The following is a 26,340-nucleotide window of genomic DNA, read 5'->3' as shown; positions in this document are numbered from 1 at the left end:
TGCTATGGCATAGGTATTCAGAACCGTAGAGATCCAGAAGTTCTGAGGTATTGTGAGATATAGAGATCACCAATATATAGATTATATAACACATGTAAACTCACCCTTCTAATCTCACATCCGGAAGACTTCTGTTAAGGGCAATCAAATCACTGGCCATAAGGTTAAACTGATTGATTTTAAACAGTTCTTTCATTTTCTCCTGGTCATCTTTAGGAATCAGCACAGCCTTTCCCATTTCTCCTGGCCCTTCTTGGTTTCTTGAAATAACAGCTGTAAGACACACACAGGTACAAACACACATACAAACACACAGATAATGAACTGAATAAATAAACTCACGTGTGAGATTAGATTCTGAAGTCTATTATTTATATACTGGCTCAATAATATAATCATCGAGTCTTTATTGTTTACTTACAAACCATACACTACACTGATAAGACAACCTATTTTAATTCATTATCTCAATGCTGCATGTTATCTTTTAAGTCTAAACATATTATATGATTTTATTAATCATTTAGACTTGATAAGCAATACAAAGCATCGAAACTTAAAACTTCTGTCATATTTTTAAATATAAATTATTAGAGAAGGGATGAACTCGGGCACTAGGCAGACAAAACTGTGCAAAATAAGAGAACTTTTGAAAGTATACCAAGATAAATTTATTTGCACATCCAATTAAATGTTTTGATATTTCACATATCTACTCCCATTGCATCTTTATAAAAAGCAAGCAAGGGTGATAACCCATCTCAATTGCAATTTGATTCCTCTGTCAAAGCATTTTCAAAACATAAAAGAATTTTCGTAGTGGTGACATATAATTTCAAATGTCCAGTTGGATTTGGACACTATGTGCTCCGTAACTGGAACTTCACAACAATATTCTGGGCTTGACTATTTATTAAGAGAACTCAGGATCCCATATACAGGGTAATGTTCTGGTCATTTCCCCGCAAGTTATCACGACACTAATATCCCCTCTAGCTCCAAAATGCATGGCTCAATATGCATATGCGTGTGTGTGTGTGTGTGTGTGTGTGTGTGTGTGTGTGTGTGTGTTTTCGTGCATATGTGTATGTATATGTATGTAAATATATAATAAAAAAATTCCAGTCAATCCTAATGGACCCTTAATTTACTCTTCATAATGATGTTAAATTAAGTTAAAATGAAAGGAATGTGGTCTGGTCTTGACTCTTTCAATGTGCTGTTATTTTATTTCCTAACACATTAATCTTACTGAAATTAGCTTCCCACATTATTTAAAAGGACAAATATTTGGGCCCAGATTACCTTAAAAATTGTAAAATTTATAAAGGATCTAAAGCCTGTGAAAATAATTTGTAAATTATAACATTTCATAAAATACAAATTCCAAAAAAATAGAATAAGCTTGAAACTAGAACATAATTAGCAAACTTTTGTCTGCCTTGATGTTTATCATTAGAGAACATCTAGCCTGATATTACTAGTACTAATAATGACTGGATCACTCAGTTGATTATTCTCTTTGAAAGGTTATGCTGCCTTTGTTATGACATGAGCCAGACTACAAAAGAGAATAAGCATTTCTAAGGACCTTCAGATATGGGTATGAAGAAGGAAATAAGCCCAGAAACCCTCTGATAAATAGAAAAACAGTAAGAATTGGGAAAATTTTAAATGAAAAAATTTATATGTATCCAACCCCAAACCATTTAAAAAGTTGTCATCTAGAGAAAGTTTATAAAGAGCCTCACTCACTTTATGAAGCAAAAATAGAAATGATGACAGGAATTTTATGAAAAAGCACATTTTAGTCAATTTAAGAAATAAAATTCTAACAGTAATATTTTACTTTGGGAGTTAGTATGGCTATTATCCCTAAAATCAGATGAAGTTGGTCGAGTTGTCTTTCAGTGAATTTGTGCTCTTGGTGAGATGCTGGACTTGGATAAGTATTGAGTTTCCTTCCATTTCTAGGGTTTCTTTTTCAATTATTTATTCCACAAAAAGAGTTAAAAATGAATTTCTGTAGTTCCCTCTGATTTTCAAGTAAAGAACATGATCAGGCTACATAATACCTAGCTACCATTAATATTTTATGAATGTGTATGTATATTCTATTTTTTTCGCATTAAGGTTTCAGACCAGAATATATAATCTATGCATACAGATATAGATATGGATAGATTATATATTCTGGTCTGTGTTCAGCATATATATAGATAGATAGATATTGCCAGAAAAAATAGGATTAATTTTTTTTCTGATAAAAATTTTTTGACTTTTGGATACAATAAAGAATGATTTTAAAAAACATAAAATATTTCAAAAAGATAGAGAAAAAAATAAAAGTGGCTCATTATCGACTTCCCAGAGATAACCACTATTAATATGTTGGTTCATATTCTTTTACTCTCTCTCTGTTTATATATAAATAGTAAAAATATATTACTGTGTCTTTTCATACACATGGAATAATACTAGTAATACTAAAACTTGATTTTTTCCCAAGTATTTCTTGCCTCTACTTTCATGTAGATCGATCTTATTCTTTTTAGTGACTCTGTTGTATTCTAGTCAATGAATCTAAGTTTATTTAACTCATATCCCAGTTGGTGAATAATGGGGTTGTTTTCAGATCTTTACTATTATAAATGATGCTGCATAATATTTATAACAATATTATCTTCACTACAAAGAGTAATAAACATCTTTCAAGTACTTATGAGGTGCCAAACACTTTGCTATACACTTTATAGACAGCATTTCATTTAATTCTCAAAGGATAGTGATATCTAAACACGGTATGTAACTTGCCCAAGTTCACATATCTAGAAAGTGTTGAAGTGGTGATTACAACTCAAATCTGTCTGATTCTGGAGCTGAAACTCAACATTTACCCAGCAAACACTTCCATACATATATTTTTGTATACTTGTGCTAGTAAATGCATGGTACACATTTATAAACACAAAATTGCTGAGCCAAAGGTTATGCAGTATTTCACTTAAGCATGTATTTTCAAATTAACCACCAAAAAATTTTACTAATTAGCACTCCCTGTTGCAGAAAAACAGTACTACTTTCTCCATACTCTTGCCAGCATTGTGTAGTATCATTTTCCCCCCAAAAAGACAGGAAATAATTATATCTTAGTGTTCTTTCAATTTTCACTTTTTAATAATTCATTGTTTTAGTAATAAAATGTATACATTTAAATATCATTGTTGTCATCAGCTGTTGCATTATAACTCATATGCCTATCATCTCTGTTTTGGAGAAATGGGATAAAATTCTCAAGAAAGTTTTTTTTTTCTTTTTTCAGTGTCGTATGTTGTTCATTTTCTCTATTACCATATATATCCAAACCTCTTGTTTTGTTTCTATCCTTAATGCCTTTGGAATTCCTATCTGTGTTGAACACAACCAGGTGCCATGCTACCAGCAAGTTCCCATTATTCAATTCAACAATCAGCCAAGGTCAAGTACTTGGGCAGGGTAACTGACAAGAGAAGAATGGGAATACACCATTTAAAGTTGACATTTTCTCGTAAAAAATGATGGAAGTTATGGGAAGAGAAAAAGAAAGATTTTTTAAAAAGTAACATGCTAAAAATAGGGGTGCCTGGGTGGCACAATGGTTAAGCGTCTGCCTTCGGCTCAGGGCGTGATCCTGGCGTTATGGGATTGAGCCCCACATCAGGCTCCTCCGCTATGAGCCTGCTTCTTCCTCTCCCACTCCCCCTGCTTGTGTTCCCTCTCTTGCTGGCTGTCTCTATCTCTGTCGAATAAATAAATAAAATCTTTAAAAAAAATAGTAACATGCTAAAAATAAATAAATAAATAAATAAATACACACACACACACACACACACACACACACACACACATACACACATACCTGGTATTTTAAAAAGAAAGCATAGAGCTCAAGGGAAAACCTAAGAAAAGAGCATCAAAAGAATAGCTGTTCAAAATAATTTCCTTAAATAAAATTTAAAAAATTCTTCAGAAAATAAAAAACTGATTAAAGAATTTGAGGTTAAGAATTTTTAGATATTAAGAAAGCAATTCACCATTTACAGTTTTTAAAATTCCCCCTATACATTCCAACAAAAGTATATCACATTGCAGAAAAATGCACCAGGGTCAACATCTAGGAAGCTGACAGGGTTAACACTTATTCTACGTGGAAAAGACACGGCACTCAGCTACATCTTAGGGCATGAAGATCAAGTTGCACACAAAAGTATTTGGTTTTTGTAATATATTCAAAGGTGCAGCCATTTGCTTTGCTTAGCATTCTAAGGATGACATGTCAGTGGTAGTAAGAGTAAGTGTGATCATGTTATAAAATTATCATCAATAAAAACAAAATTGTCATAAACAGTATCCTTACACCTAGAACCAGTTAGCAAGCACCTGTAATCATTCTCCTTTATTATTCTCATTTTCTTAGTGGAGAATAGATAACAACTTAATGGGTACCAGGTTAAATGTCTCTTCCCTAAAGTTAAATATTTTTTTCTATAATTGCCTCTAATGAATGCATATTTGACATCTTATGAAATGTTTTTCTCTTTTGCGTGAGCAGACCTATCGGTGTTTTTCACCTTGTTCAAGCAAAAATGAAAAAGAATGCTAAGTAATTACACTGCGGAACTAGCCTTTTTCTTTTTCTGGGTCTTACCTAGAAGAATGCATCTTTCTAGAAAGTACTTGCTAGAAAGTATTTTATCTTCAATTAACATAAATAGGAAATGGGAAAGATTAAATAATTGAGTATGTGGCTTATCTCTGATTTTCATTTTGTTTAAAAAGCAACTCCTATTTTTTTTCTTACCTATTGATTTCTCTCCTCTACATAGCTAAAAAAAAAAAAAAAAAAAAAAAAAAAGAAGACCACCTACATCCAAACAATATCATGTTCCCCCACAGCCAAACTTTAAAAAAGAGAATCATCATTGAAGAATTGATTCAACTTTTCTGCTCTAACAGGCAAATGTAATACAAAAGGCAACAAAATCTATATGGTTCCATTATTATTAATTTGAACATGAATGGAAATGTCCCAATTCCAAAGCTAGCTTGAACTGTAAAAATAATACGCTGTGCTCTAAGTTATTTTCTTCCTAATTATACGGAGAAATCATTAAAAATGATAATTAGTTTCACTCAAAATGACACTGTAAAGCTTGTAGAAATATAAAAGCATAATCATTACATATATGTGTGGGTATATGTGTATATATATATATTTCATTTTTTTAACATAGTACATAGTACAAAGATTTTAAGGAGATTCACTTTAATCTTAGAATTCCTATTGATAAAAAGAATAACTACCAAAATATAAAAATATAACTATAAACAAACCAACCAATTAATCTACCAAAGGAACACTATCTATTAATTTCATTATTGGTTACATAGATTGCATTATGAACATTTTTTTCAGTTGCAAAAATGTTCCATTAACAATGAGCATTATTTATTTGAAAAAAGAGAGATAAGACAATCTATATCTAGGAAAAAAATCTGAGTAAGAAACTTTTTAAGTTTCTTTCCTTTTATATATGTGTGTGTGTGTATATATACATATATATTAAGGTTTTATTTATTTATTTCAGAGAGACACAGAGAGACAGCATGAGTTGGGGGGAAGAGCAGAGAGAGAGGGAAACTGAGAATCCCAAGCAGACTCCATGCTGAGTGCAGAGCCCATCATGGGGCTCAATCCCAGGACCCTGAGATCATGACCTGAGCCAAAATCAAGAGCTGTACACTTAACTGACTGAGCCACCCAGGTGCCCATTAGGTTGATTTAAAGTAATAATTTTATTTTGTTAAAGAACACAGTAATATATGATGTATGTTGGTAAAAGCATGATATTGAACCAAAACCTAATGTGCCATGCCCTCCAGGAAATTACTTCAAACTGTATTTCTATTCTCAAATTTACTCACTTGTTGATTTCTGTCTATTTGCCTTTAAAAGCTTTCTTTTTGGTAACACTACAGCTTTTTCTCTCACTTTTATAACTTCTAATTTGTCAACTGTAATAAATTTAAAACCCTGACTTTCAGTCTCTCTCATCTTTGAATATTCATACTCCATTGCTAATAAATCAATTTCTCTAAGACAGTGTTTTTGGTTTGCCAATCATAAATGTGTTTGTGGGGGAGTCAGAGATGAGGAAGTCAAACCATCACTGGGACACACTTCTACCATCCAAACCATTTGCCTTCCCTCAGGATTCCCTGGGCCATGCTCTTTTGCCAACCTAGAGACCCTGAATTTGTCAAGGGTAATTCTTATTTAGGAACAAGGAAACTTATAGTTACTTACTTAGGCCCATTTCTGTTAGAAACAATAACAGACTTCAAATATAAATATTATAGCATTGATATTACAACATATAGCTTAATATATATTAAATAATCAAATGCATTGTATTTAATGCATAAATAAACAGCAATTCATTTACTATCTTTTTGAAAAACAACTCTATACAGCTTTTATAAATCTGACACATCTGGCAATAACATTTTTTTTCATTTTTTATCCTAGCCATATGTGGTATTCTGATTTTTGTCCATCACATTTCAGTAACTAGATTTTTATGCAGCAAGAAAGTTGTAAATAGCAAGCCCTGACTGGATCAAGTCCAGCAGACATTAGCTACTGTTTCCCAGGAGGGCCTCCCGTTAGGTATTAATAAGGTAGTATTTCTACCAGCTAGCTAAGTGAGAGATCATCTGCAGAATCAAGGGGACACTGACTGCCAAACTTTCGTTTATTTTTAAATAAAAAGTATATTATTTTTATGATAAACAAAAATAATACGTGCTCATTTAAAAGAAAAGAAGAAAGTAAGATGGTAGAGATAGACAAGATGAGAAAGAGAGTGGGGGGCACTATGAAAAAGAAAGTGAACAATCATTGAAACCACTGCTTGGATGATTAACTTTAATCTCTGCAGAAACATACTTATGTATTTAAAATAGAATCATTCATACACACTGAGTTTTATCATTTCATTTAGCATGATCATTATTATTAATGCTTATTTTTATCATTTAAAAAGCAATTGTGGGACTCTTTCTAAATAAATATGTGAATCCATACCTACTTTCTATTGGCTGCAAAGTATGCCATAGCTTGGCTATACCATGATTTATTTAACCAATCCTTTTTCACTGAACATTTATGTTGTTTCAATAATTTTTATTATAAATCATGATTCAATTAATATACTTTGTAATGCATCCACCCTTATAAATTTGTCTGAAAATTTGTTTTGAAAAAGTGGCAGAAATTTAATGAAGAAATTACAAATTAACCATGCTATATAGGAATTATACTTTTAATCATCTCTGACTTTCCATATATTCCTTTGCCTAGGAAGTATCTTCTATCTCTGATGACCAAAATAGTCCCTGTTCACCAATTACAACTTCAGGGAAAGTAATTGTTCTTTTCTCCATGGTTTTAGAGCTCTTTAACTTTACTCCATTATCCTTTTATAACACTAAATTACCACTACCTGTTTACATGTTATGGCAGAGAGTCTAACTATTGAGCCCATTTTCTCTCCTATGTGGACACACGGCCAACATTCCCCAGCCTCCCCTGTGGTTAAATGTGTCTTATAACTGAGAATGGAAATGATATGAGCCAAACCCAGGCCTACTGATTCTTCGTGCTCTTTCTCTCAATACAGCCATTCTGGAAGCCATGTTGAAAACAGCAAGGGATGGGAGAGCACTTGGGTGGCCCAGTTGGTTAAGTGTCCAACTCTGGATTTTGTCTTAGGTCATGATCTCAGGGTTGTGAGATCAAAGCCCTGCATAAGGCTCCCTGCTAGGTATAGAGCCTGCTCAAGATTCTCTCTCTCCCTCGCCCTCTGCGCCCACCCCCCCCCAAAGAAAAAAGAAGAAAGAAAAGAAAACACGGCCAAAACAAAAAGACAGTAACATGGGTGTATGAATCACTACTTGGAGGAGAGCCACTGACTAATAAGGTATATATATTGCATAATTTACATGAAAGAAAAACAACTCTATTTTGCTAAACTGTTGAGATTTGGGACCTATTATACCCGATAGCGTTATTTTTACTAATGCACCTCGTTCTTTCCCCTTTAGTCTATGAAGACTCACCAATGCATTCTGCCTCAACCTAAAGCCTGGTACTGTTCATTCAATCAGTGAGCAAGTTGGAAAAGATAAAAGAAAATTTTCAGACAATCTAGTTCTTTGGAAAGACTGATGAACAGAGGAATTAAAATAGAGGTTTTCCCCATCTCACAGATGAGTAAAAGTGTCCACTGTGGTATTTTAAAAAAGTGAAAAACCTTTAGTTTATTAACTAGAATTTAAATAAAAAACTTAAACAAAATACTGTTTTGTATACTTGAAATTTGCTAAGAGAGTAGATCACCAATATTCTCACCATTAGGAATAAAAATATTTGAGCTGATAGGTATGCTAATTAGTTTCATTGTGGTAATCATTACAAAACATACATTTATATCAAAAAATGACATTGTACACCATAAATCTATAAAATGCTTATTTGTCAATTATACCTTAATAAAGCTGGAAACTGAATAAATGAATATTATATGCCAATGCACACAAATACTACAGTGGATGCCCATTACACATCTTCCTATAAGGTTCCATATAAGAAAATGAAACACAGCTTATAAACAATGACTCAAGAATTCTTTTTAAGGGGCGCCTGGGTAGCGCAGTCGTTAAAGCGTCTGCCTTCGGCTCAGGGCGTGATCCCCGCGTGCCGGGATCGAGTCCCACATCGGGCTCCTCCGCTGGGAGCCTGCTTCTTCCTCTCTCACTCACCTGCTGTGTTCCCTCTCTCGCTGCCTGTCTCTCTGTCACATAAATAAATAAAATCTTTAAAAAAAAAAAAAAAAAGAATTCTTTTTAAAAAAATATATCCTAAGGAAGGATAGATATGTTATGTCCAAAGTTTTACCTACATAGATGATTAAAGTAGTGTTATGTGTTTATACATGGAAATAAAAATATATATTCTCTCTCTCTGTATATACATACATGCACACACAGTAAATGCTATAAACTGTGTTAGGTACAATGAAAACTGCAGTAATTACAAATTTCCTATACAAAAGTATGTAATGATATGGAAGGTGTTCATATAATAATCAAATGAGATAAAGGGATCGTGAAACGATGTTACAAAATAAGTCCATTTCTATAAAAAATTGATTTCTGTGATGTATAAGCACGTCGCCAGTGAAGATTGGCAGTGGTTCATTGGTTTAGAGGATCTTTAACATTCTTTCCTTAGCATTATCTGTATTTTCTAAATCAGTTCATCACCTCATAAGGTGATTTCAACCACATATTAATCAGAAATCAGGCTTCAGTGAAGACAAACACAACTCGCTGTGACAGTGACAGGTACAAAGTAAAGTCAGTATTGTTGGGGACATGAAAACAGAGGGATCAGTGCTGGGTGGAGTTCCTGAAGGAAGGAAAGCCTCTCAATGCACCCCACTGTTCATAGCAGCATTGTCCACAATAGCTAAATTGTGGAAGGAGCCGAGATGCCCTTCAACAGATGACTGGATTAAGAAGATGTGGTCCATATATACAATGGGATATTACTCAGCCATCAGAAAGAACGATTTCTCAACATTTGCTGCAACATGGACGGCACTGGAGGAGATTATGCTAAGTGAAATAAGTCAAGCAGAGAAAGACAATTATCATATAGTTTCACTTATTTATGGAACATAAGAAATAGCAGGAAGATCGGTAGGAGAAGGAAAGGAAGAATGAAGGGGGGGTAAACAGAAAGGAGAATGAACCACGAGAGACTATGGACTCTGGGAAACAAACTGAGGGCTTCAAAGGGGATGGGGGTGGGGACTGGATAGGCTGGTGATGGGTATTAAGGAGGGCACGTATTGCATGGTGCACTGGGTATTATACGCAAATAATGAATCATGGAACACTACATCAAAAACTAAGGATATACTGTATGGTGACTAAAATAAAATAATAACAAATTATTATTAAAAAAATGTACATAAGATGAAAAGCAGGTAGATCGCCCATAAGGAATTATGTTTTTTTTTTTTTTTTTTCCAGCAGGAAAGTTTTTCCCAGGAGCTTCACTACAACTTACAGCTAAGGAAAACATTTAGTGCTGAGCAAGGACAAGTAGAAAAGTTCTTGGTTTCTTTTTAGGAAAAAGCAAATTCTTAGATTAGTATAAAATGTTTTCCTTTCCCCCCCCCCCCACAATCATCCTTACAAAACATTCTACACACCTATTAAGCAGTGCTATTCTTACATACAGTAAGAGGTTGTTTAGCACATGTTACAGTCATAAATGTTTCCTGGAAACAATTGGCCCAGCATTTAAAGTGTTCACTAGGGTAATAAAATAATATTGAAATATGAAATTATTTCCTTCTACATTAAGAATGAGTTTCCTCATTAAAAGTATTTAAAAGGCCTTCATCTTGCAATGGCTCTAGTAATAGCCTTAGTTTGAGCTTTAAGTAGGAAATCCCATTCCCCTACCTCTGTCTGCCTACACTGCCAAAAAAAAAAAAAAAAAAAAAAAAAAGAATTCTTTGTTAACAAAAGCAACAATTTGGGCTGCAGCTGCTTTGGGAAGCCCTTTGCAAAGGCGCATTTCAAGTGGAACAATGATCATTTTATTTATTTTATTTTGGGATTGTATTTATTTATTTGAGAGAGAGAGCATGCACACAAGTGGGGGAGGGGCAGGGAGCGGGAGAAACAGATGCCCCGCTTAGTGTGGGCCCTGCACAGGGTTCAATTCCAGGACCCCGAGATCATGACCTGAGGAGAAGTCAGATGCTCAACCTTCTGAGCCATCCAGGCACCCCAACAATGGTCATTTTAAAGAAGCCCCTTACACAGCCCAACATTCAGTATAAATTATTCCTAATTTACACAATGATAAACTCTAGGCATTTGATATATCATCACCCATACGATTCATCAAGTTTGCAAAAATATACCCACTTCACCCACCCCCTACCCCCCATCCAGCATAAAGGGAAAGATAGCTTGAGGTAGAGATCTACACTAATCTTTGAGCAGTAGCTGACAGGTTGGGTCTCTGGTAAGGAGGGATTTAAAAGAACCCAATGGGAACGTAGATGACAAGAAGTTCTGATGAAGTATATAAGTGGTCCCCTTAAAAAGAACATAAAATATGGATATTCATGTCCCATTTAATCATCCAGAGAAGGCTTCCACTCCAGAGGAACCTCTCAATCATCAGATGAACAAAATCATCTGTCCTATAGCTGTTAGTCTCTATTTTCAGGAAATCCAAGTGTTTGTTCAATGGGAAAGATACTAGTAGGCCAAGATAACATAAGAGACTATGCCTAGGTTTGACAGCATAAACTTCTCACCATAGTTGAAATGGTTACGGCCAACCAGCTAGCCAACAGCTAGCAGAAGACAACACAAAGCCATTCATATCAATCAGCCAGTTGATTCTACTGGACTCCTTTTATCACCATGGGGAAATACGTTTTTTACAGGAAGAGACGCATCTGAAATCTGTCTTCTCTCATCACAATTCTGTCATCACCACAACTTGAAGGCTTACAAAATCCTTATTTTCCTTGGATTTTGACATAATCTTACCTCAGAAAAGGGGAAGTAATTTGTAACAAAAGAAATGCATCCATGGGTTCACCCAAAAAACCACCAGTCTCAACATCTAGAAGCAGCAGACTTGGTAGAATGGAATAATTTCTAAAGGCTGCTATAGCATCTTTTGGGAGACAAAATCTTGTGGATCTGTGATGATGTCCCACTGGATGTTATAGACTTTACACCAATATCCAATGCTTGATGTCATCTCTCCTACAGACAGAATGCACAGGTCCAGAAACTAAGGAAGATAGCAAGAGTGGCCTCTTTCAGCAAATAGGTAGAAGAACATTAGTTTCCACAGAAGAAATGCTTCCACTAGACAACACAATATCTGCTAAATTGGAAACCCAGTATGCCCTCTGGCCATCATAAACTCCTGAAGCTATTAAACATACTGGCAGAAAAAGGGACTAGGATAATGGTTGAGGTGATTGATGTTATTTAACAATAGGAAATCGGATTGCTGCCACACAACGGAAGCAAGAAGAACTATTTCTGGAACCTAGACACTCCTCTAGATTGCCTCACTTCTGTAAAAGGCCGGGTAACAGAATGATGAAGCAATCCAATCAAGGCAGAAGCAATCAAAGGCTCATACCCCGGGAGTATATCACCAGATAAAGAATACTACAGCCTAGTCACCGACAGAGCTTAGAATACACATTGAATGGATGTAGCTAAAAGAATATATAATTGTCGTTTAAGGTCTCGTGAGAAGTTATGTAAGTATGGGACTATGGAAACTATATTTTATGTTAATTAAGAATTTCTTTCCCCACCTTTTTTTTTAGATTTTCTTATATAAAGAGTACTAAAGTTTGCTAATATTTTAGATTTTGTTTGGGAATACGACTAAACTGACATTAATTCATGAGGCTATGGATTCATGTATCTCTTGTATTGAGACACATATAGGCTATGCTAGGTAATGGGATTCAGGTATCCCTTGTATTGAGACACATATTTTTCATCTGGAAAAGAAAAGATGCTGAGAATAAAGAGCAGTGGAATGCAGGAAATTTTCAATTTCTTCCTGCAGATCCACACTCTACTCTCTTTCTCAAATTATGTCCAAGGAGGCTGACCTGTATGGGCTATATCTGCACACTTCCTCTCTGGTGTCAGATTGGATCTGGCCAGTGGGAGGAACCAGTAAGAGTTTGGAGGGTGGCAAAGTATAAAGTCAAGTTATCTACTCCCTTGGTTCTTCCTTGGGTAGTGGCCATCACCTGTCCCCAATCCAAAGGCCACAGTCTCTGTCAGGTGGCCCTCTGCAAAAAGGTATTTCTTATGAGTTCATATAATTGCTTCCTCCCTTTCCATTTAAAGACTAGGAGTAGTGATGATTTAACTCCTGATTACTAGTCCAGTGTACAACCAACCACTCCTTATTGGTTCATCTAAACTCTGTCGACTCCTGTGTGAATAGTTCTTGTATTATACTTTCCTTGGCTACTTGCTTGAAATGTGCCATCTGTTTCCTGCTGATAAAAATTTTTAGAAAGGTATGCGAGAGCTGTAGTGGATAGCCAACTTACATGATAAAGGTTACAGTTAAACCACTCTAACAAGCACTTAACCCATCATTTTTTCTGTATTCAATTCTACTTTTCAATTTAACTCCTTAATATGCTTTCCTAGAAGTCTACAACATTTTGGGGAGTCATATTCTTCAAACAATTAAATAAATGACTACATATCTGTAATATATTATGATTATTTGTTGATGATTAATAGAGGTATTATAGCAAACCAAAAATAAAAAAAAATAGAGTAAAAAAAAAAAAGAACAATTCTAATAGTTTCTTTTTCCACCCCAATAAAGTACCTTATGCATCCCTGGAGTGTAATAGTACATTCTGGAAATCACTGTCAATAAATCAATCATAACATGCATTTCTCCTTGTGTCAAGACATTTTTCTGTCAAAAATAGTTGTTTGTTGACATGGTTGGTTGGTTGGCTGTTACACAGATACTATTTCATTTCATTATTCACCTCTCGATGCTGAGCATGGGGTTAAACTTCTTACTGATTATCCTTAATGGCATAATATTAAGAAAAAGAGAAAGTTAATGGATAGGTTTTCTTAGGGCAAAAATATGGATTAGGTTCAAGTAGTAGATGTGATAATAACATTGTCACATTTCGTGGAATCAGGAGTGTTAAGATATGTATATACGTGTGTATTCTGATTTGTGGTGGTTAAAGTGAGGTTGGGAAGTATACAAAAACTGGAAAAGGAAGTTCAGAATGGTGGGACACATAGAGTGGAATCATGAAAGTACAATTTGCTTGTTTTATTCTAAATATTAATCAGAATGTATTCCTTCAAGTCAAAATACTGTCAGTTTCTATGATACTAAAAACATCATGAGGTTAATGAAGGTTTGTAGTTTACATTTCTGAATGATCAGATATAATTCTGAAAGAAAGCTTGCATATTTCACCAGAAAACTTATAAAAATGAAATTATATCAGTTCTTCAATTTAGCTGTCCAGTAATGGACTCAGATTTCCTATTACCTAAATGGTTACTTGATCTTTAAATCAAATCCTTTTCAGAAGCTCCAGCAATAATTGCAGGGCATCAAAATAAAATGATATAAATTTGCTACAAGGGGTACCATCATGTGAAATGTAGAATTTTGATAATTATTGTTTCATAGAGAAAATTTCTACTGGAAGAAAAAAAAATTCCAATGTTCTACCCAAACTGAAAGCTAACCTCAGCCATCATGTATCTAATCACTACCTGCCTCCTACCGCCACCCCTTATGTTTATGTTTTGGGCATTCCAACATTTTATTGGCCATCTGTATAAACCAGCTGCTGATCTTTGTATTTATTCACAGTCATTGTAAATCTTATTGCTTAACATTAACTTATACTGAGTTTTGAATTTTCTACTGCCTCTCGGCATTTTCTGTTAATTAATAATAAAAGCAACTAGGACACTAATAATGTACTATAATAAAGGATGACTTTATATAACAGTTAAAAAATTAAACTGAATGTGTTAGTTGAATAATGTAAATATGTCATTAAAATTTCAGAAATCCATCATATACATATACCTTTGCCCTTTTTAAAGTATCCAAAATCCCAGAAACTTAACCATTCAAAACACTCAAGACCTAAGTCAATACTCATTTAATAAGCATTTACTGTCTGTGCCAAAGATATATGATAATTCTAAAATTTAAATGTCATAAAAATCAAGATGTTCAACCATCAATAAGGTACATGTTTAAATGAAAATAATGAAAATAATCTTTCTTAAAACTCATCAGAACTACATGAAATATTGTCAGATATACTCTGGCTTTTATTATCTAAGCCTTGTTTTTATTTGTTTTGTTTTTTAAAGGGAATTTTGGTTACATCATATGGTTAAAGGCATATTGTGGGTACTCACTCACCTAGACAAGCTACAGATTAAATTAGTGAACCAATATTTAAGTCTGAGGATAAACAATAACCTCTTCCTTCTTCTTTCTTTATAGTTTCCTCTTAAAATCCTTAACAGTCTACCTGACTATATAATATGTATATGTATGTATATATACACATATATATGCTTATATTTATGCTAGAAGTTATATAAACACACACACATACACATATAAATATATACAGAATTTTTATGGTGATATTTAAAATACTTTTATTGATATTACTTTTTCTTTCATATTTGATGATCTTCACCTTTTCATAACTACATATGAAACTGTTTAATTTTCATTATGTATGCATTGATAATTTAAATCCTGTACTACTTAAAACCTATCATGATAGGTTAAAATTTATTTACAGTGATTATGCACTCGAACTTGATTTTCAGGGTAACTATGAACCTTTTGAGTAATAATTTTTTAATTTATTTTAACCTGAAGAAAAAAGCAGTTTACTCTGTCGTAGTTGCCTGCCGATGTTTAGTAATAGATCTGGCTTTCTATAGGAGTAAGTAGTAGTAGTCACTTTAGGAAAAAGCTTTAAAATCTCTTTATATTAGGGGTTTTGTCATACAATAGGTAATTCCATTGCAATTTATGGTTAATAGCTCTTTATTCATTGCTACTGGGAAGGGACAACTAATTTAACATCTATCATTATATTGTTATATTTTCAGTTATTTTATATTTACTCTTCTGCATCACTGAACTAATTGGAATTATTTTCTTATTTTATAGCACACCTAGGTAAAAACACTCCAGTGATTTCGAAATGAGTTGCTTTTTTTAAGTGCAGCTATAAGATGAGTGTTCTTTTAGAAGTGACCTTTCAGATTGCCTATTGATTATATGTTAGTTCATCTTCCATTGCAGCATACTAAAAACATTTCACTACCCCTTAGAACTTGTTTCCTTCCAGCACTATTTCTGCACTCTGGCCCCATTTTTCCTATGTACTGTCCTATTTCATGAACTCTCCAATGAGAGACCAGTTGGGTGAAAAGACTGACAGGTACATGCGTGGCCATACTGACTTGCAGTCATCAAAACTCACCCCCCCCCATATCTTCTCAAATTATACTCACAATATCTCAAGATTGGAAATTTTGGTGTTTTGCCTGAATGCACAAAAGTGTTTTGAATAGAGAATTGCTTAGAGCTGGAGTATCTCTCTTTGCATTAGCTATTTAGAAAATTGAGTTGAGTTTAGTGGGCAAGTTAGTCATGCAAATCATCCATGATCTTACCAATAGTTTATTACAATTTAAAGAGTAAATGTATTTCTCTCAGGAAAAACAGACTGTTGGGAGAATAGAAAAGGTAGAGTAATGCAATAAAGTTCCTTTTCATATTAAGTATCACACCAAACTAAACAGAATCACATGATAGCAGCGACTTGCTATTCCCTTGCCTATGAACTGACATAATTGGTTCCCTCATTGAAAAGTCGTCAGGGATCCTCAGCTTAAGATGCTGAAGAAGGTAAATTAACTCTCTTGTAACAAAGCATCTGGGACCATTACATAAAGTCATTCTGCTCATATAAAAAGGTGCTCCGAAGACTTTAAACCAAGCTATACATGGAGGTCCAAGTTAGAATTAAAAGTTTTGTTTTCACGGTAATCATTTTGTGAAACTCTGTTCATATTGGTCATCTTTTAACCATACAGAATAGCAAAAACGAAGTGAGGAAGATGAAACCAAACTTTGTCAAGTTGAACTGCGAAACGTTCAGTGAGATGCAGTCCTTATAGAATATAACTAAGGAATTCCTTGATCAACAAAAATTTGTTCTCCTTAGAGTTTTCCCATTTCCTCCTATTTTTTCCTCAGCTAATGTAAATTATTGAGATCTTCTCTTTGTCCTGTCAGATGCCAGTGACTTACCAAGGCAGTTTGTAGCCTTCTTTCCGATGTGCAAATTATCTACTTCATGCAGATTTCATTTCTCAAGTTTGGGACAATATTTCATGAAACAATTTCAAATTCTATTCTCATGTGTATTACATATTTAGTTATAATTGTTCAGATGCAATTGAGTGTTTACCTGTTATAAGTGTTGGACATGATGGAATTGTCTTTCACATTCATGCCAATTCAATTCAACAAGCATTTATTTTCTTCTATACGCCAGGCTCTATTTGTGATTCTTGGCATATATCAGTGAATAAATATATTCTGTGAGAAATATATTTCTCACAATAGAGAAAAAAAATTCCTACTCTGGTGTTCTTAGATCTTATAATATACATTCCCTAGTACTGCTCCACCCACCAACAGTTTCCATTTCCTTCTATGTCATTCATTCGTACTAGTACCACTAGAAAGTTTTCAGTGAACACTTGTGCCTTATGTCCAATAGAAATGGTAAACAAACAAACAAAAAAACAGGTAATACTTAAATTGTGTTCATGTGTTAGACACTGTTCTAAACGTGTTATATATATTAACTCATTTAATCTGCATAATAAGTATATGGGGTGGACACTATTTGTCATCACTCCAATTTTACAAACAGAAAAATACAGAAAGCTTAAATAACTTCCATGCTTGCCCAGTTAATGAGTGAAGCCCTGATCAAAACCAGGGAGCAGAAGCTCAGATTTTGTGCTATTTACACATACACAAACATACCTGTATCTGTTCAAAATCTCTCCAGAAAAGTTTATGTAGCATTTCTTTTAATGTGGTTACTTCAATTATCTGTTCAATAGTAATTCAAAACTCAGTTCACAATCTCTGATCTAGCTGAAATTATGCTGTATATTTAAAGTCAATTTAAAGGCATCAAATTCCACTGAATAAGTCTCAGAGCACAGTAATCTTTCCCATTCTTAATCAATTTAATTTAATCTTATGGTTACTGATTTAAAACTTTCCTCTTTAATTCTGAACTGATCATTCTTCATGTTAATTCAGAGAATTCATATCTGTTAAAAATAATTAAATTCTCCCTACAAGTGAGAGATATATTAACAGAATAATGTATATATTTTACTACTCCCTAATACCATGATTTTTCTGGGTTGTGACAAAATATAGGCAGCCTACATTTCTAAATATTTTGTTGCAGACAAAATGATTCTAATAATTGCATAATTATTTCTGCAGGAAATATAAAGTATATTTAGATACTTTATTTGGAATATTGTTCATTGGACACAGACGTATAACAAAATATAAAAGAATAAACTTCACTGCATCAGATTAAGTAAATCAATTTAATGCATAATAACAAATATACCTGGCTCTTATTCTGGGTCCATTATTCCAGGCTGTGAGCATATTCCTCCTGGCTAGAAACCTGCAAATGGTGGATATGTCTTTTTTTCTTTTTTATCACACCCATATAATTATTAGATATATAGCTCCCTTATCTTGCATATAAATGAGATTGCCCTCCTCTCAATGCTTAAATATCTCAAGATAATGAAGCAGATTATAGTTATGCCCATTTTCAAGTAAGAGAGAGAGAAAAAGAAGGAAATCCAGATATGTTACTAATTTTAAGGTTAATTACTGGCCCTCATAATTAGGATATATTTTTCAAGACTAACTTTAATGATGTATTATTTAAATATAATACACTCATGTGTGCAGTCCAATTTTTTTACAAATGTATATAGGTTTAACCACCATTTCAATCAAAAGGCCGAATATCCATTATTCTCAAAGTCCCCCTGTTTTTTTCCAGTCACATAACTGCTTGGACTTGTTCATATGTTTTCTGTCACTATAGTCTAGATTTGTTTTTATAGCATTTGCATGAATAAAATGATACAGTATGTATTCTTTTGTGTCTGACTTATTTCCCTCAGTATATCAAAATTCATCTATATTATTGAATATATCAGTAGCCATTTTTCTTGAGTAAACACCTAGAAATGAAATTGCTGGGTGGTCTGGTAAGTATATCTTCAACTTTATACGAAATTGCAAACCTTCCTCTAAATCACATTCCTACCAGCAATGCATGACAGACCTAGTTGCTCCACATCCTTGCCATTACTAGATATTGTTATCCATTCTGATTTGGTCCTAAAAATGGGTACGTAGTGATATCTCATCATAGTTTTTTTTAAGGGTAAAAGTATATTATTCAATAGTTTTCTATAGATTTATAACTTGTAACTACTTATGGTGTCTATCTTTGTTATCTTGATCTCCATCTGATAAATCTTTGGAGGTGAGCCTATACTGAGGCATTGTAGGGGCATTAATAGGCAAACAGTTACTTTCGATCCCCTACACCATTTAGAGAGGACTTTATAGAAACACACCTTGGGGTCCCTGGGTGGCTCAACCTATCTGACTCTTGCTTTTTGGCTCAGCTCATAATCTCATGGGTTGTGACATAAGCCGGCATTAAGCTCCACACTCAGCATGGAGTCTGCTTAAAGATTCTCTCCATCTGCCCCTCCCCCGGCTTGCTCACTCTCTCTCTCTCTCTCAAATAAATAAATTAAATTAATCATTAAAAAAAAGAAAGAAAGAAATACACCTTACGTTAACATGAAAGAAATTCTTTCTCTAGGTTGACATTAAAGGTGCTGACCTATGTATCTCTGTCAGTTAATCATGGTCCCATTTCTAATCTTTTTTGATCTCAGAAGTTTTTATGGATGTGCCCTCTTTTTCTCATGGTCCTTACTTGTAACAACAGATCTTTTCTTGTAGAACAATATCAGATACTGATTCACATTTCTTTTCGAATACACTTCCTTTCTATATGTAGATCCAAGTCTTTGACTTTAAAAGAACTTCCAAATTTATTGTACAGTCTGCAAGCAATAAATTTCCTCAATTTTTGTTTGGGAAAATGATTATGGCTCTTTCACTACTGAACGACAACTTCATTTGATACAGAATTCTACACTGGTAGTGTTTTTTTTGTTTTTTTTTTCTTTTCAATATTTTAATGATTTGACTCCACTCTTTTCTCATTTGCCTGGATTCTGATGAACAGCTGGCTCTAATTCTTGTCATTCCTCTGTAAAGTTCCTCCCCTCTGGCTGCCCTCAAGGTTTCTATTTGTCTTTAATTTGCTGCAATTTTAATATGAGTTGCCTAGGTGTGTGGTTTTGATGTTTATCCCATTTGTGTTTTCTGAGCTTCTGGGATCTGTGCTTTGAGGAAATAAATCATTATGTCTTCAACTATTTCATCTGCTCATTTTCCCTTTCTTCTCCTTCTGTTATCACAATTACATAATGTACCTTTTACTTTGTCCCATAGGCTTGGGTGTTGTGTTTTGTTTTGTTTTCTTCTCCAATCTTTTTTCTCTTTGCATTTCAGTTTGTGTAATTTCTGCAACCTTATGTTCAAGTTTGCTGTTCCTTTCCTTGGTTATAGTAAATCTGCTATGAGCACACTGAGTGCATTCTTTCTTCTTTTACTATGCTTTTAATTTCTAATATTTTCTTTTAATTTTTTCTCATAGTTTCCATATCTCTACTGACATTATCAATCTGCTGTTCCATGTTGCCCACCATTAGAGTCTGTAAGATATTATAATTATTTTAAATTCCACATCTGATACTTGCACCATCTGATCAATATCTGAATCTGAGTCTGATAACGACTATGTTGCTTCACATTATGTTTTATATTGCTTTTTGGCATGCCTTGTAATTTTTCCTTGAAAAGGAAATTTGTACAGGGCAATAGATATTGAAGTATATAGGCCTTTACTGTGAAAATTCATGATAATCTGGCTAAGAGCTGGGTTGTCTGATGGTTACTCTATTCCATTAAAGTTATATATATTAATATAATTTTGATGCAATAAAATTCATCCTTGTTAAGATTATTTTTGACAAATGCTCACAGCATATAATTGCCACCAAATCAAAATATCGGCTACTTCCAGACCAATAAGTTTCATTGTGGTCATCTGCAGACAATCTTCTCCTTATACTATCAGCCCCTGATAATCACTGTAACTGTCTTATGTTCCTATAATTTTTTTTTCTATCCTAGAATTTCATATTAATAGAATCTCACATCATTTAGTTTTCTGTGTTTTTTGTGTGTCTGGCTTCTTTCACTTAGTATGATGTTTTTGAGATTCGGTCATGTTCTTCCGCATATCAATTTGTTCCCTTTTTATTAAGTAGTATTACTCAATCAATATGTACCCAAATTTGTTTAATCCATTCACCAGTTAATGGGAATTGATTGCTTCCAATTGCATGTTACAAATAAAGCAGCTCTGAACATTTATACAGAGATCTTTGTGTGGATGTATTCTCTTGGTTAAATATTAAAGAATTAGATTGATAAAGCATGAGGTAAGTATATGACAAAATTTATAAGAAATTGCCAAACTGTTTTCCAAAGTATCTGTTATCTTTTTCCATCTCCACAGCAATTACTAAGATTTCTAGTTGTTCTGCATTCTAGCCAGAACTTGGTATTTTTGGCCTTTGGCTTTAGCCATCCTAGTAGATGTGTGTTCTTATTTTGGATTTAATTTGCATTTCCCTAATGCAATGATGTGGAGCACCTGTTTATATGCATATCTGCATCACATTATCTTCTTTGGTGAAGTGTCTGGTCAAATTTTGTGTCCATTTGCTCTACTTGGGTAGTCTATTATCTCTGTAAGTTATGAGTTCTTTATATATTCTGGATAAAATCCATTATAAACTATATGTTCTGCAAATGTTTTCTGCCACTTTGTGCTATTGGTTTTTTTTCTTTTAAAAAACAGAATTTATAATTTTTATGAAGTTCAACTTTTCAATGTGTTTTGCTCATTTTTGTCCTATAAGTTATGAGTTCTTTATATATTCTGGATAAAATCCATTCTATATATTCTGGATAAAATCCATTATAAACTATATGTTCTGCAAATGTTTTCTGCCACTTTATGCTATTGGTTTTTTTTTTCTTTTAAAAAACAGAATTTATAATTTTTATGAAGTTTAACTTTTCAATGTGTTTTGCTCATTTTTGTCCTGCCTGAGTAAACTTTACCTATCCCAAGCTACTGAACTTTCTCCTATATTTTCTTCTACAATTTTAATAGTTGTATCTATTACATACAGCTCTACAATCCATTTCAAATTAATTTTAAATAAATAAAAACTTAGATTAAGATATATATATATATAGTTTATATGACCATATAGATAGATAAAGTATCTGCATATGCATAGTCAGTTATTTATTTAAGATATATATATATATATAGTTTATATGACCGTATAAATAGATAGATATAAGTATCTGCATATGCATAGTCAGTTATTTTAGCACCACTTGTTGGAAAGACTATTCTATCTCTACTGAATTACCTTGCCATAGTTGTTCAAAATCAATTGACCAATAACTGTTTGTCTAAAGCAATAATAGTAGTAAGTTACTAAGTGATATAGCATATAGACAAGTGAAATGAATGAGAGAAATGTCACAAGGCTTAGGATGGAGGAATTGGTAATACTCTATTAAAGTTACTTATATTATATGTGAAGTGGTATAGCATCATTTCAAAGTACACTTAGATTAGTTTAAAATGTATGATTAGAGATTTCAACACCTCTCTTTCAATAACTGGTAGATCTAGCAGGCAGAAAATCAGTAAGGATATAGATGACCTGAATCCAAAATCAGTAGAACATAGAATCCTATGAATCAACTTAATCCAATTGACATTTATAGAATACTCCAACTAATGACAGCAAAATACACATTCTTAAGCTCACATGGTAGACCACAGAATACACATTGAAAGACACAGAATGCACCATAAACATAGTTTTTAGACCACAGTGGAATTAAACTAAAAACAAAGATGTATGTAAACCGTATGTGGAAAATTATAAAACTCTGATGAAATAAATCAGACATAAAGGAACAGGAAATATTCCTTTTTTCATGGATTAGAAGACTCAATACCGGTAAAATACCAATTATTCCAAACCTGATCTATAAATCCAAAAAAATTCAATCAAAATCTCAAATACTATACATTCTACATTTGCAATCCTTCCTATCTATCTATTCCTTTCCAACTGTATAGCTAATTCACTTTATTTGATGGTGTACTCAGCAGGCAATTATTGATTGTTTCCTATTGGATGCACATATTAGAAAGGAAATGATGGAATTCATTAGATTTAACTCTACTGATGGAGGTGGCTTCACTTTTCCACCTCCTAGATGCATTGTTTGTCATACTTCTGATGGTCAGGATCACTTGCTCCTTTAGTATTAAGTGGTGGGCCTGCCACATTAATTGTATGCATTGAAGGGGAAAGTGAGGACTGAATGGGCTTCAGGGACTAGCAGAGGCTCCAACAGTATTTACCTTGGTCTGTCATTTTTGGTTTCCCTACCTTGTCAATTAACCAAGAATTTTGATAGGTTCATTCTAGAGCTCCATTATACAATATGGTATCCACTAGCCACATGTGGCTATTTTAATTTAAATTAATTGAAATTAAATAAAATTTTAGTCCCTCAGTTGCAACAGCCACATTTCAAGTACTCAAAATTCACACGGGGCTAATGGCTACTGTATTATTGGACAGTGAGAATTTTTAAACATTTCCATCACTGCAATGAGTTCTATGAAACAGCATTTTCTAGATTCTTGATACTAATCCAAACAGACTTTTGTGATCCTGTCAAAGTTCCTTATAAATGTAAAAAATCCAAGTTTTACTAAGATCCTTAAATCTCTTCTTAGAAAAGTCTAATTCTGAAGAAACTTTCACAGCCTAATTGTTACTGTATTAGGCATATTTAAGGAAGATTGGGAGTATTGCCTTTTGTGATGAAGGAAGTGTCTTAATGGAATGATTACTAAAGGTTCAAATTTCAGAATATTTCTGGAGAGATATTTCAATAATTTGATGATGTTAATGAGCAGTGTACATTATCTTCCATGTTAGGTTTATCAAGATAAATACAGAAACAAGGCTTTCTTTTTCTTTTTTTTAAAGGTTTTATTTATTTATTTGACAGAGATAGAGACAGCCAGCGAGAGAGGGAACACAAGCAGGGGGAGTGGGAGAGGAAGAAGCAGGCTCATAGCGGAGGAGCCTGATGTGGGGCTCGATCCCATAACGCCGGGATCACGACCTGAGCCGAAGGCAGACACTTAACCGCTGTGCCACCCAGGCGCCCCAAGGCTTTTCTTGATTCTGATTTATTTATAACATTTTCTTTTAACTAGGATCTCTTGCTGGATAGAAAATTATCTTTTCTTCCCTCCTACCATCATAGTACATCATCCACCTTCATACTATTTCTTGTATTTAGTGTCATGCCAAAGGTTCTGTGTTATTGTTTGCTTTTATTTATGTGTCCACCTGGCCCACTAGTTTCTGAACTATGTGAAAATGCCATAGGAGAATACCAAAACCTATACCAGGTTTCCCCATAAAGCCTAACATATAATGCTTTGAATGGAGTGAGCACTTAATAAAACTGCACTGAAATAATAACCTAATATTAATTTGACAAAAAAAATGTGTAATATGGCAAATTCCCTGTGAAAATAAAGACATTTTAGAGTTATAAGAAACACAGGATGTGATCTGCTGTGTGTTTTAAGGCTTTAAAAAGGACTTACTTATTCATTTACTTTATTTATTTTCTTATGTATTTATTTCGAAGATATGGGCTATGTTGTCCCCAAATACCCCATGTTACATTGGGTAGATCTACTTGATTCTCTGATTCAGTTACAGCACCATTTGGTTCTCACACTAAGGAAGCTATGTCTTGCAATTTAACCTTTATCATTAATAAAAGTACTATTTTAGGCTGCAACTGCTAACATCCTTTCGTATTTTTCAATTTCTTAGAACTCATGTAGGGAAGAAGGTTGCAATTTCTTGGTATTCCTCATAGTCCTTGCCACCAAGGACTTGATATCTATGCTACTAAGTTTGGATTTATCCTGGAGGCAATAAGAAGTCATTAATAGTATTTGAACCACATGGTGTAAGTATAGTATTTTATAACTAATCAGTAGTAGCAAAGGGAATGGTTATTTATGATAAAAATGAGAAGAATATCAGTTGAGAAAATGTTACAAGATGACAAACATTTCTGTGTACACAAATCTCTAAGTCTCTGTATATGTAAGAGATGGGAAGGCTTTGAGTACCATTTCAGTGTTGAGACTTTTTCTGTTGTTATTTTTAACTGAGTTTGAGATTACTATAAGCCATTTCAATGACACTGCCCATAGTCAGTTGGAAAGATGGCATGCTTCTAATGAACTACCTCTGATCACAATAAGAGTATTTGTCTCTTTTCTCCACTCTATCAATTATGATAGCTAGATATTTTTCAGAACCAGAAGCCAGAAGGGGAGTGGCATGTACTTAATACCAGGGAAGAGTCAGGGGAATGGGGGTTAGAGAGATGAAAAACACTATCCAGAACCTATGATTTTATTTTCTTAGAATATGCTATATAAATTCCATTGGAAGACTTAAAATTCTATTTTGACTCGTTTGTCCAAAGAAAATACATGTTTTTATAAAAGTGATACCTAAAGAATAAATATAATTCTTCCTTATTATATATACACTAATAATACATAGAATAGATTCCTGTTCTTAGAGCTGCAAAGAGCCTCAAATCATTATCTTATCTAGCACCATGCTAATAACATTATCAACCAAATTTTATAGATATGTCATTTAGAATAAAACCAATTATCATTAGTAATCTACATGTTTTGTGGTTTGTAGGAACTGATAAATACACTTTGAAAATGACAATATTTGGGGAACCCGGGTGGCTCATTCAGTTAAGTGCCTGCCTTTGGCTCAGGTCATGATCCCAAGGTCCTGCGATCAAGCCCTGTGTCAGGTGCTCTGCTCAGCAGGGAGTCTGCTTCTCCCTCTCCTTCTGCCCCTTGCACTCACCTGTTCTCTCTCTCACATAAATAAATAAGATCTTTAAAAAAAAGAAAGAAAGAAAATGGCAATATTCAAGTTATAGGTGTTTATGCTTAATTATTAAATCTTTCATAGGGTACAAAATCAGAACCATTTTATTAAATATTATAAATATTAAAGCCAGTGTGTTTTAAATTATGTGAATTATTTAATTGCTTATGACTTATTCAGATGAAATTATGCAATTCTAAATTACCCTATAAATAATCCATATTATTCACTTTTTTGAAGTTTAATAAATGGAACATTTTTGGGTATAACACATGA

The 26,340-nt window shown here is 33.6% G+C and overlaps 1 protein-coding gene across 1 annotated transcript in view; it reads right to left on the bottom strand.

Annotated features, from left to right (window-relative positions):
• Positions 1-26,340, bottom strand: part of GALNT13 (polypeptide N-acetylgalactosaminyltransferase 13) — a 467,481-nt gene that overhangs the window by 284,349 nt on the left and 156,792 nt on the right. Inside the window, exon 3 of the mRNA XM_026492778.4 lies at positions 105-273. Within this exon, the coding sequence (XP_026348563.1) occupies positions 105-273 (169 nt within the window). The remainder of the gene's footprint in view (positions 1-104; positions 274-26,340) is intronic.

The sequence above is a fragment of the Ursus arctos genome, unplaced genomic scaffold, assembly GCF_023065955.2.
Source record: "Ursus arctos isolate Adak ecotype North America unplaced genomic scaffold, UrsArc2.0 scaffold_1, whole genome shotgun sequence".
NCBI lineage: Eukaryota > Metazoa > Chordata > Mammalia > Carnivora > Ursidae > Ursus > Ursus arctos.
Note: the sequence above shows the minus strand (reverse complement) of the source record. Positions and strands in the feature narration are given on the sequence as shown.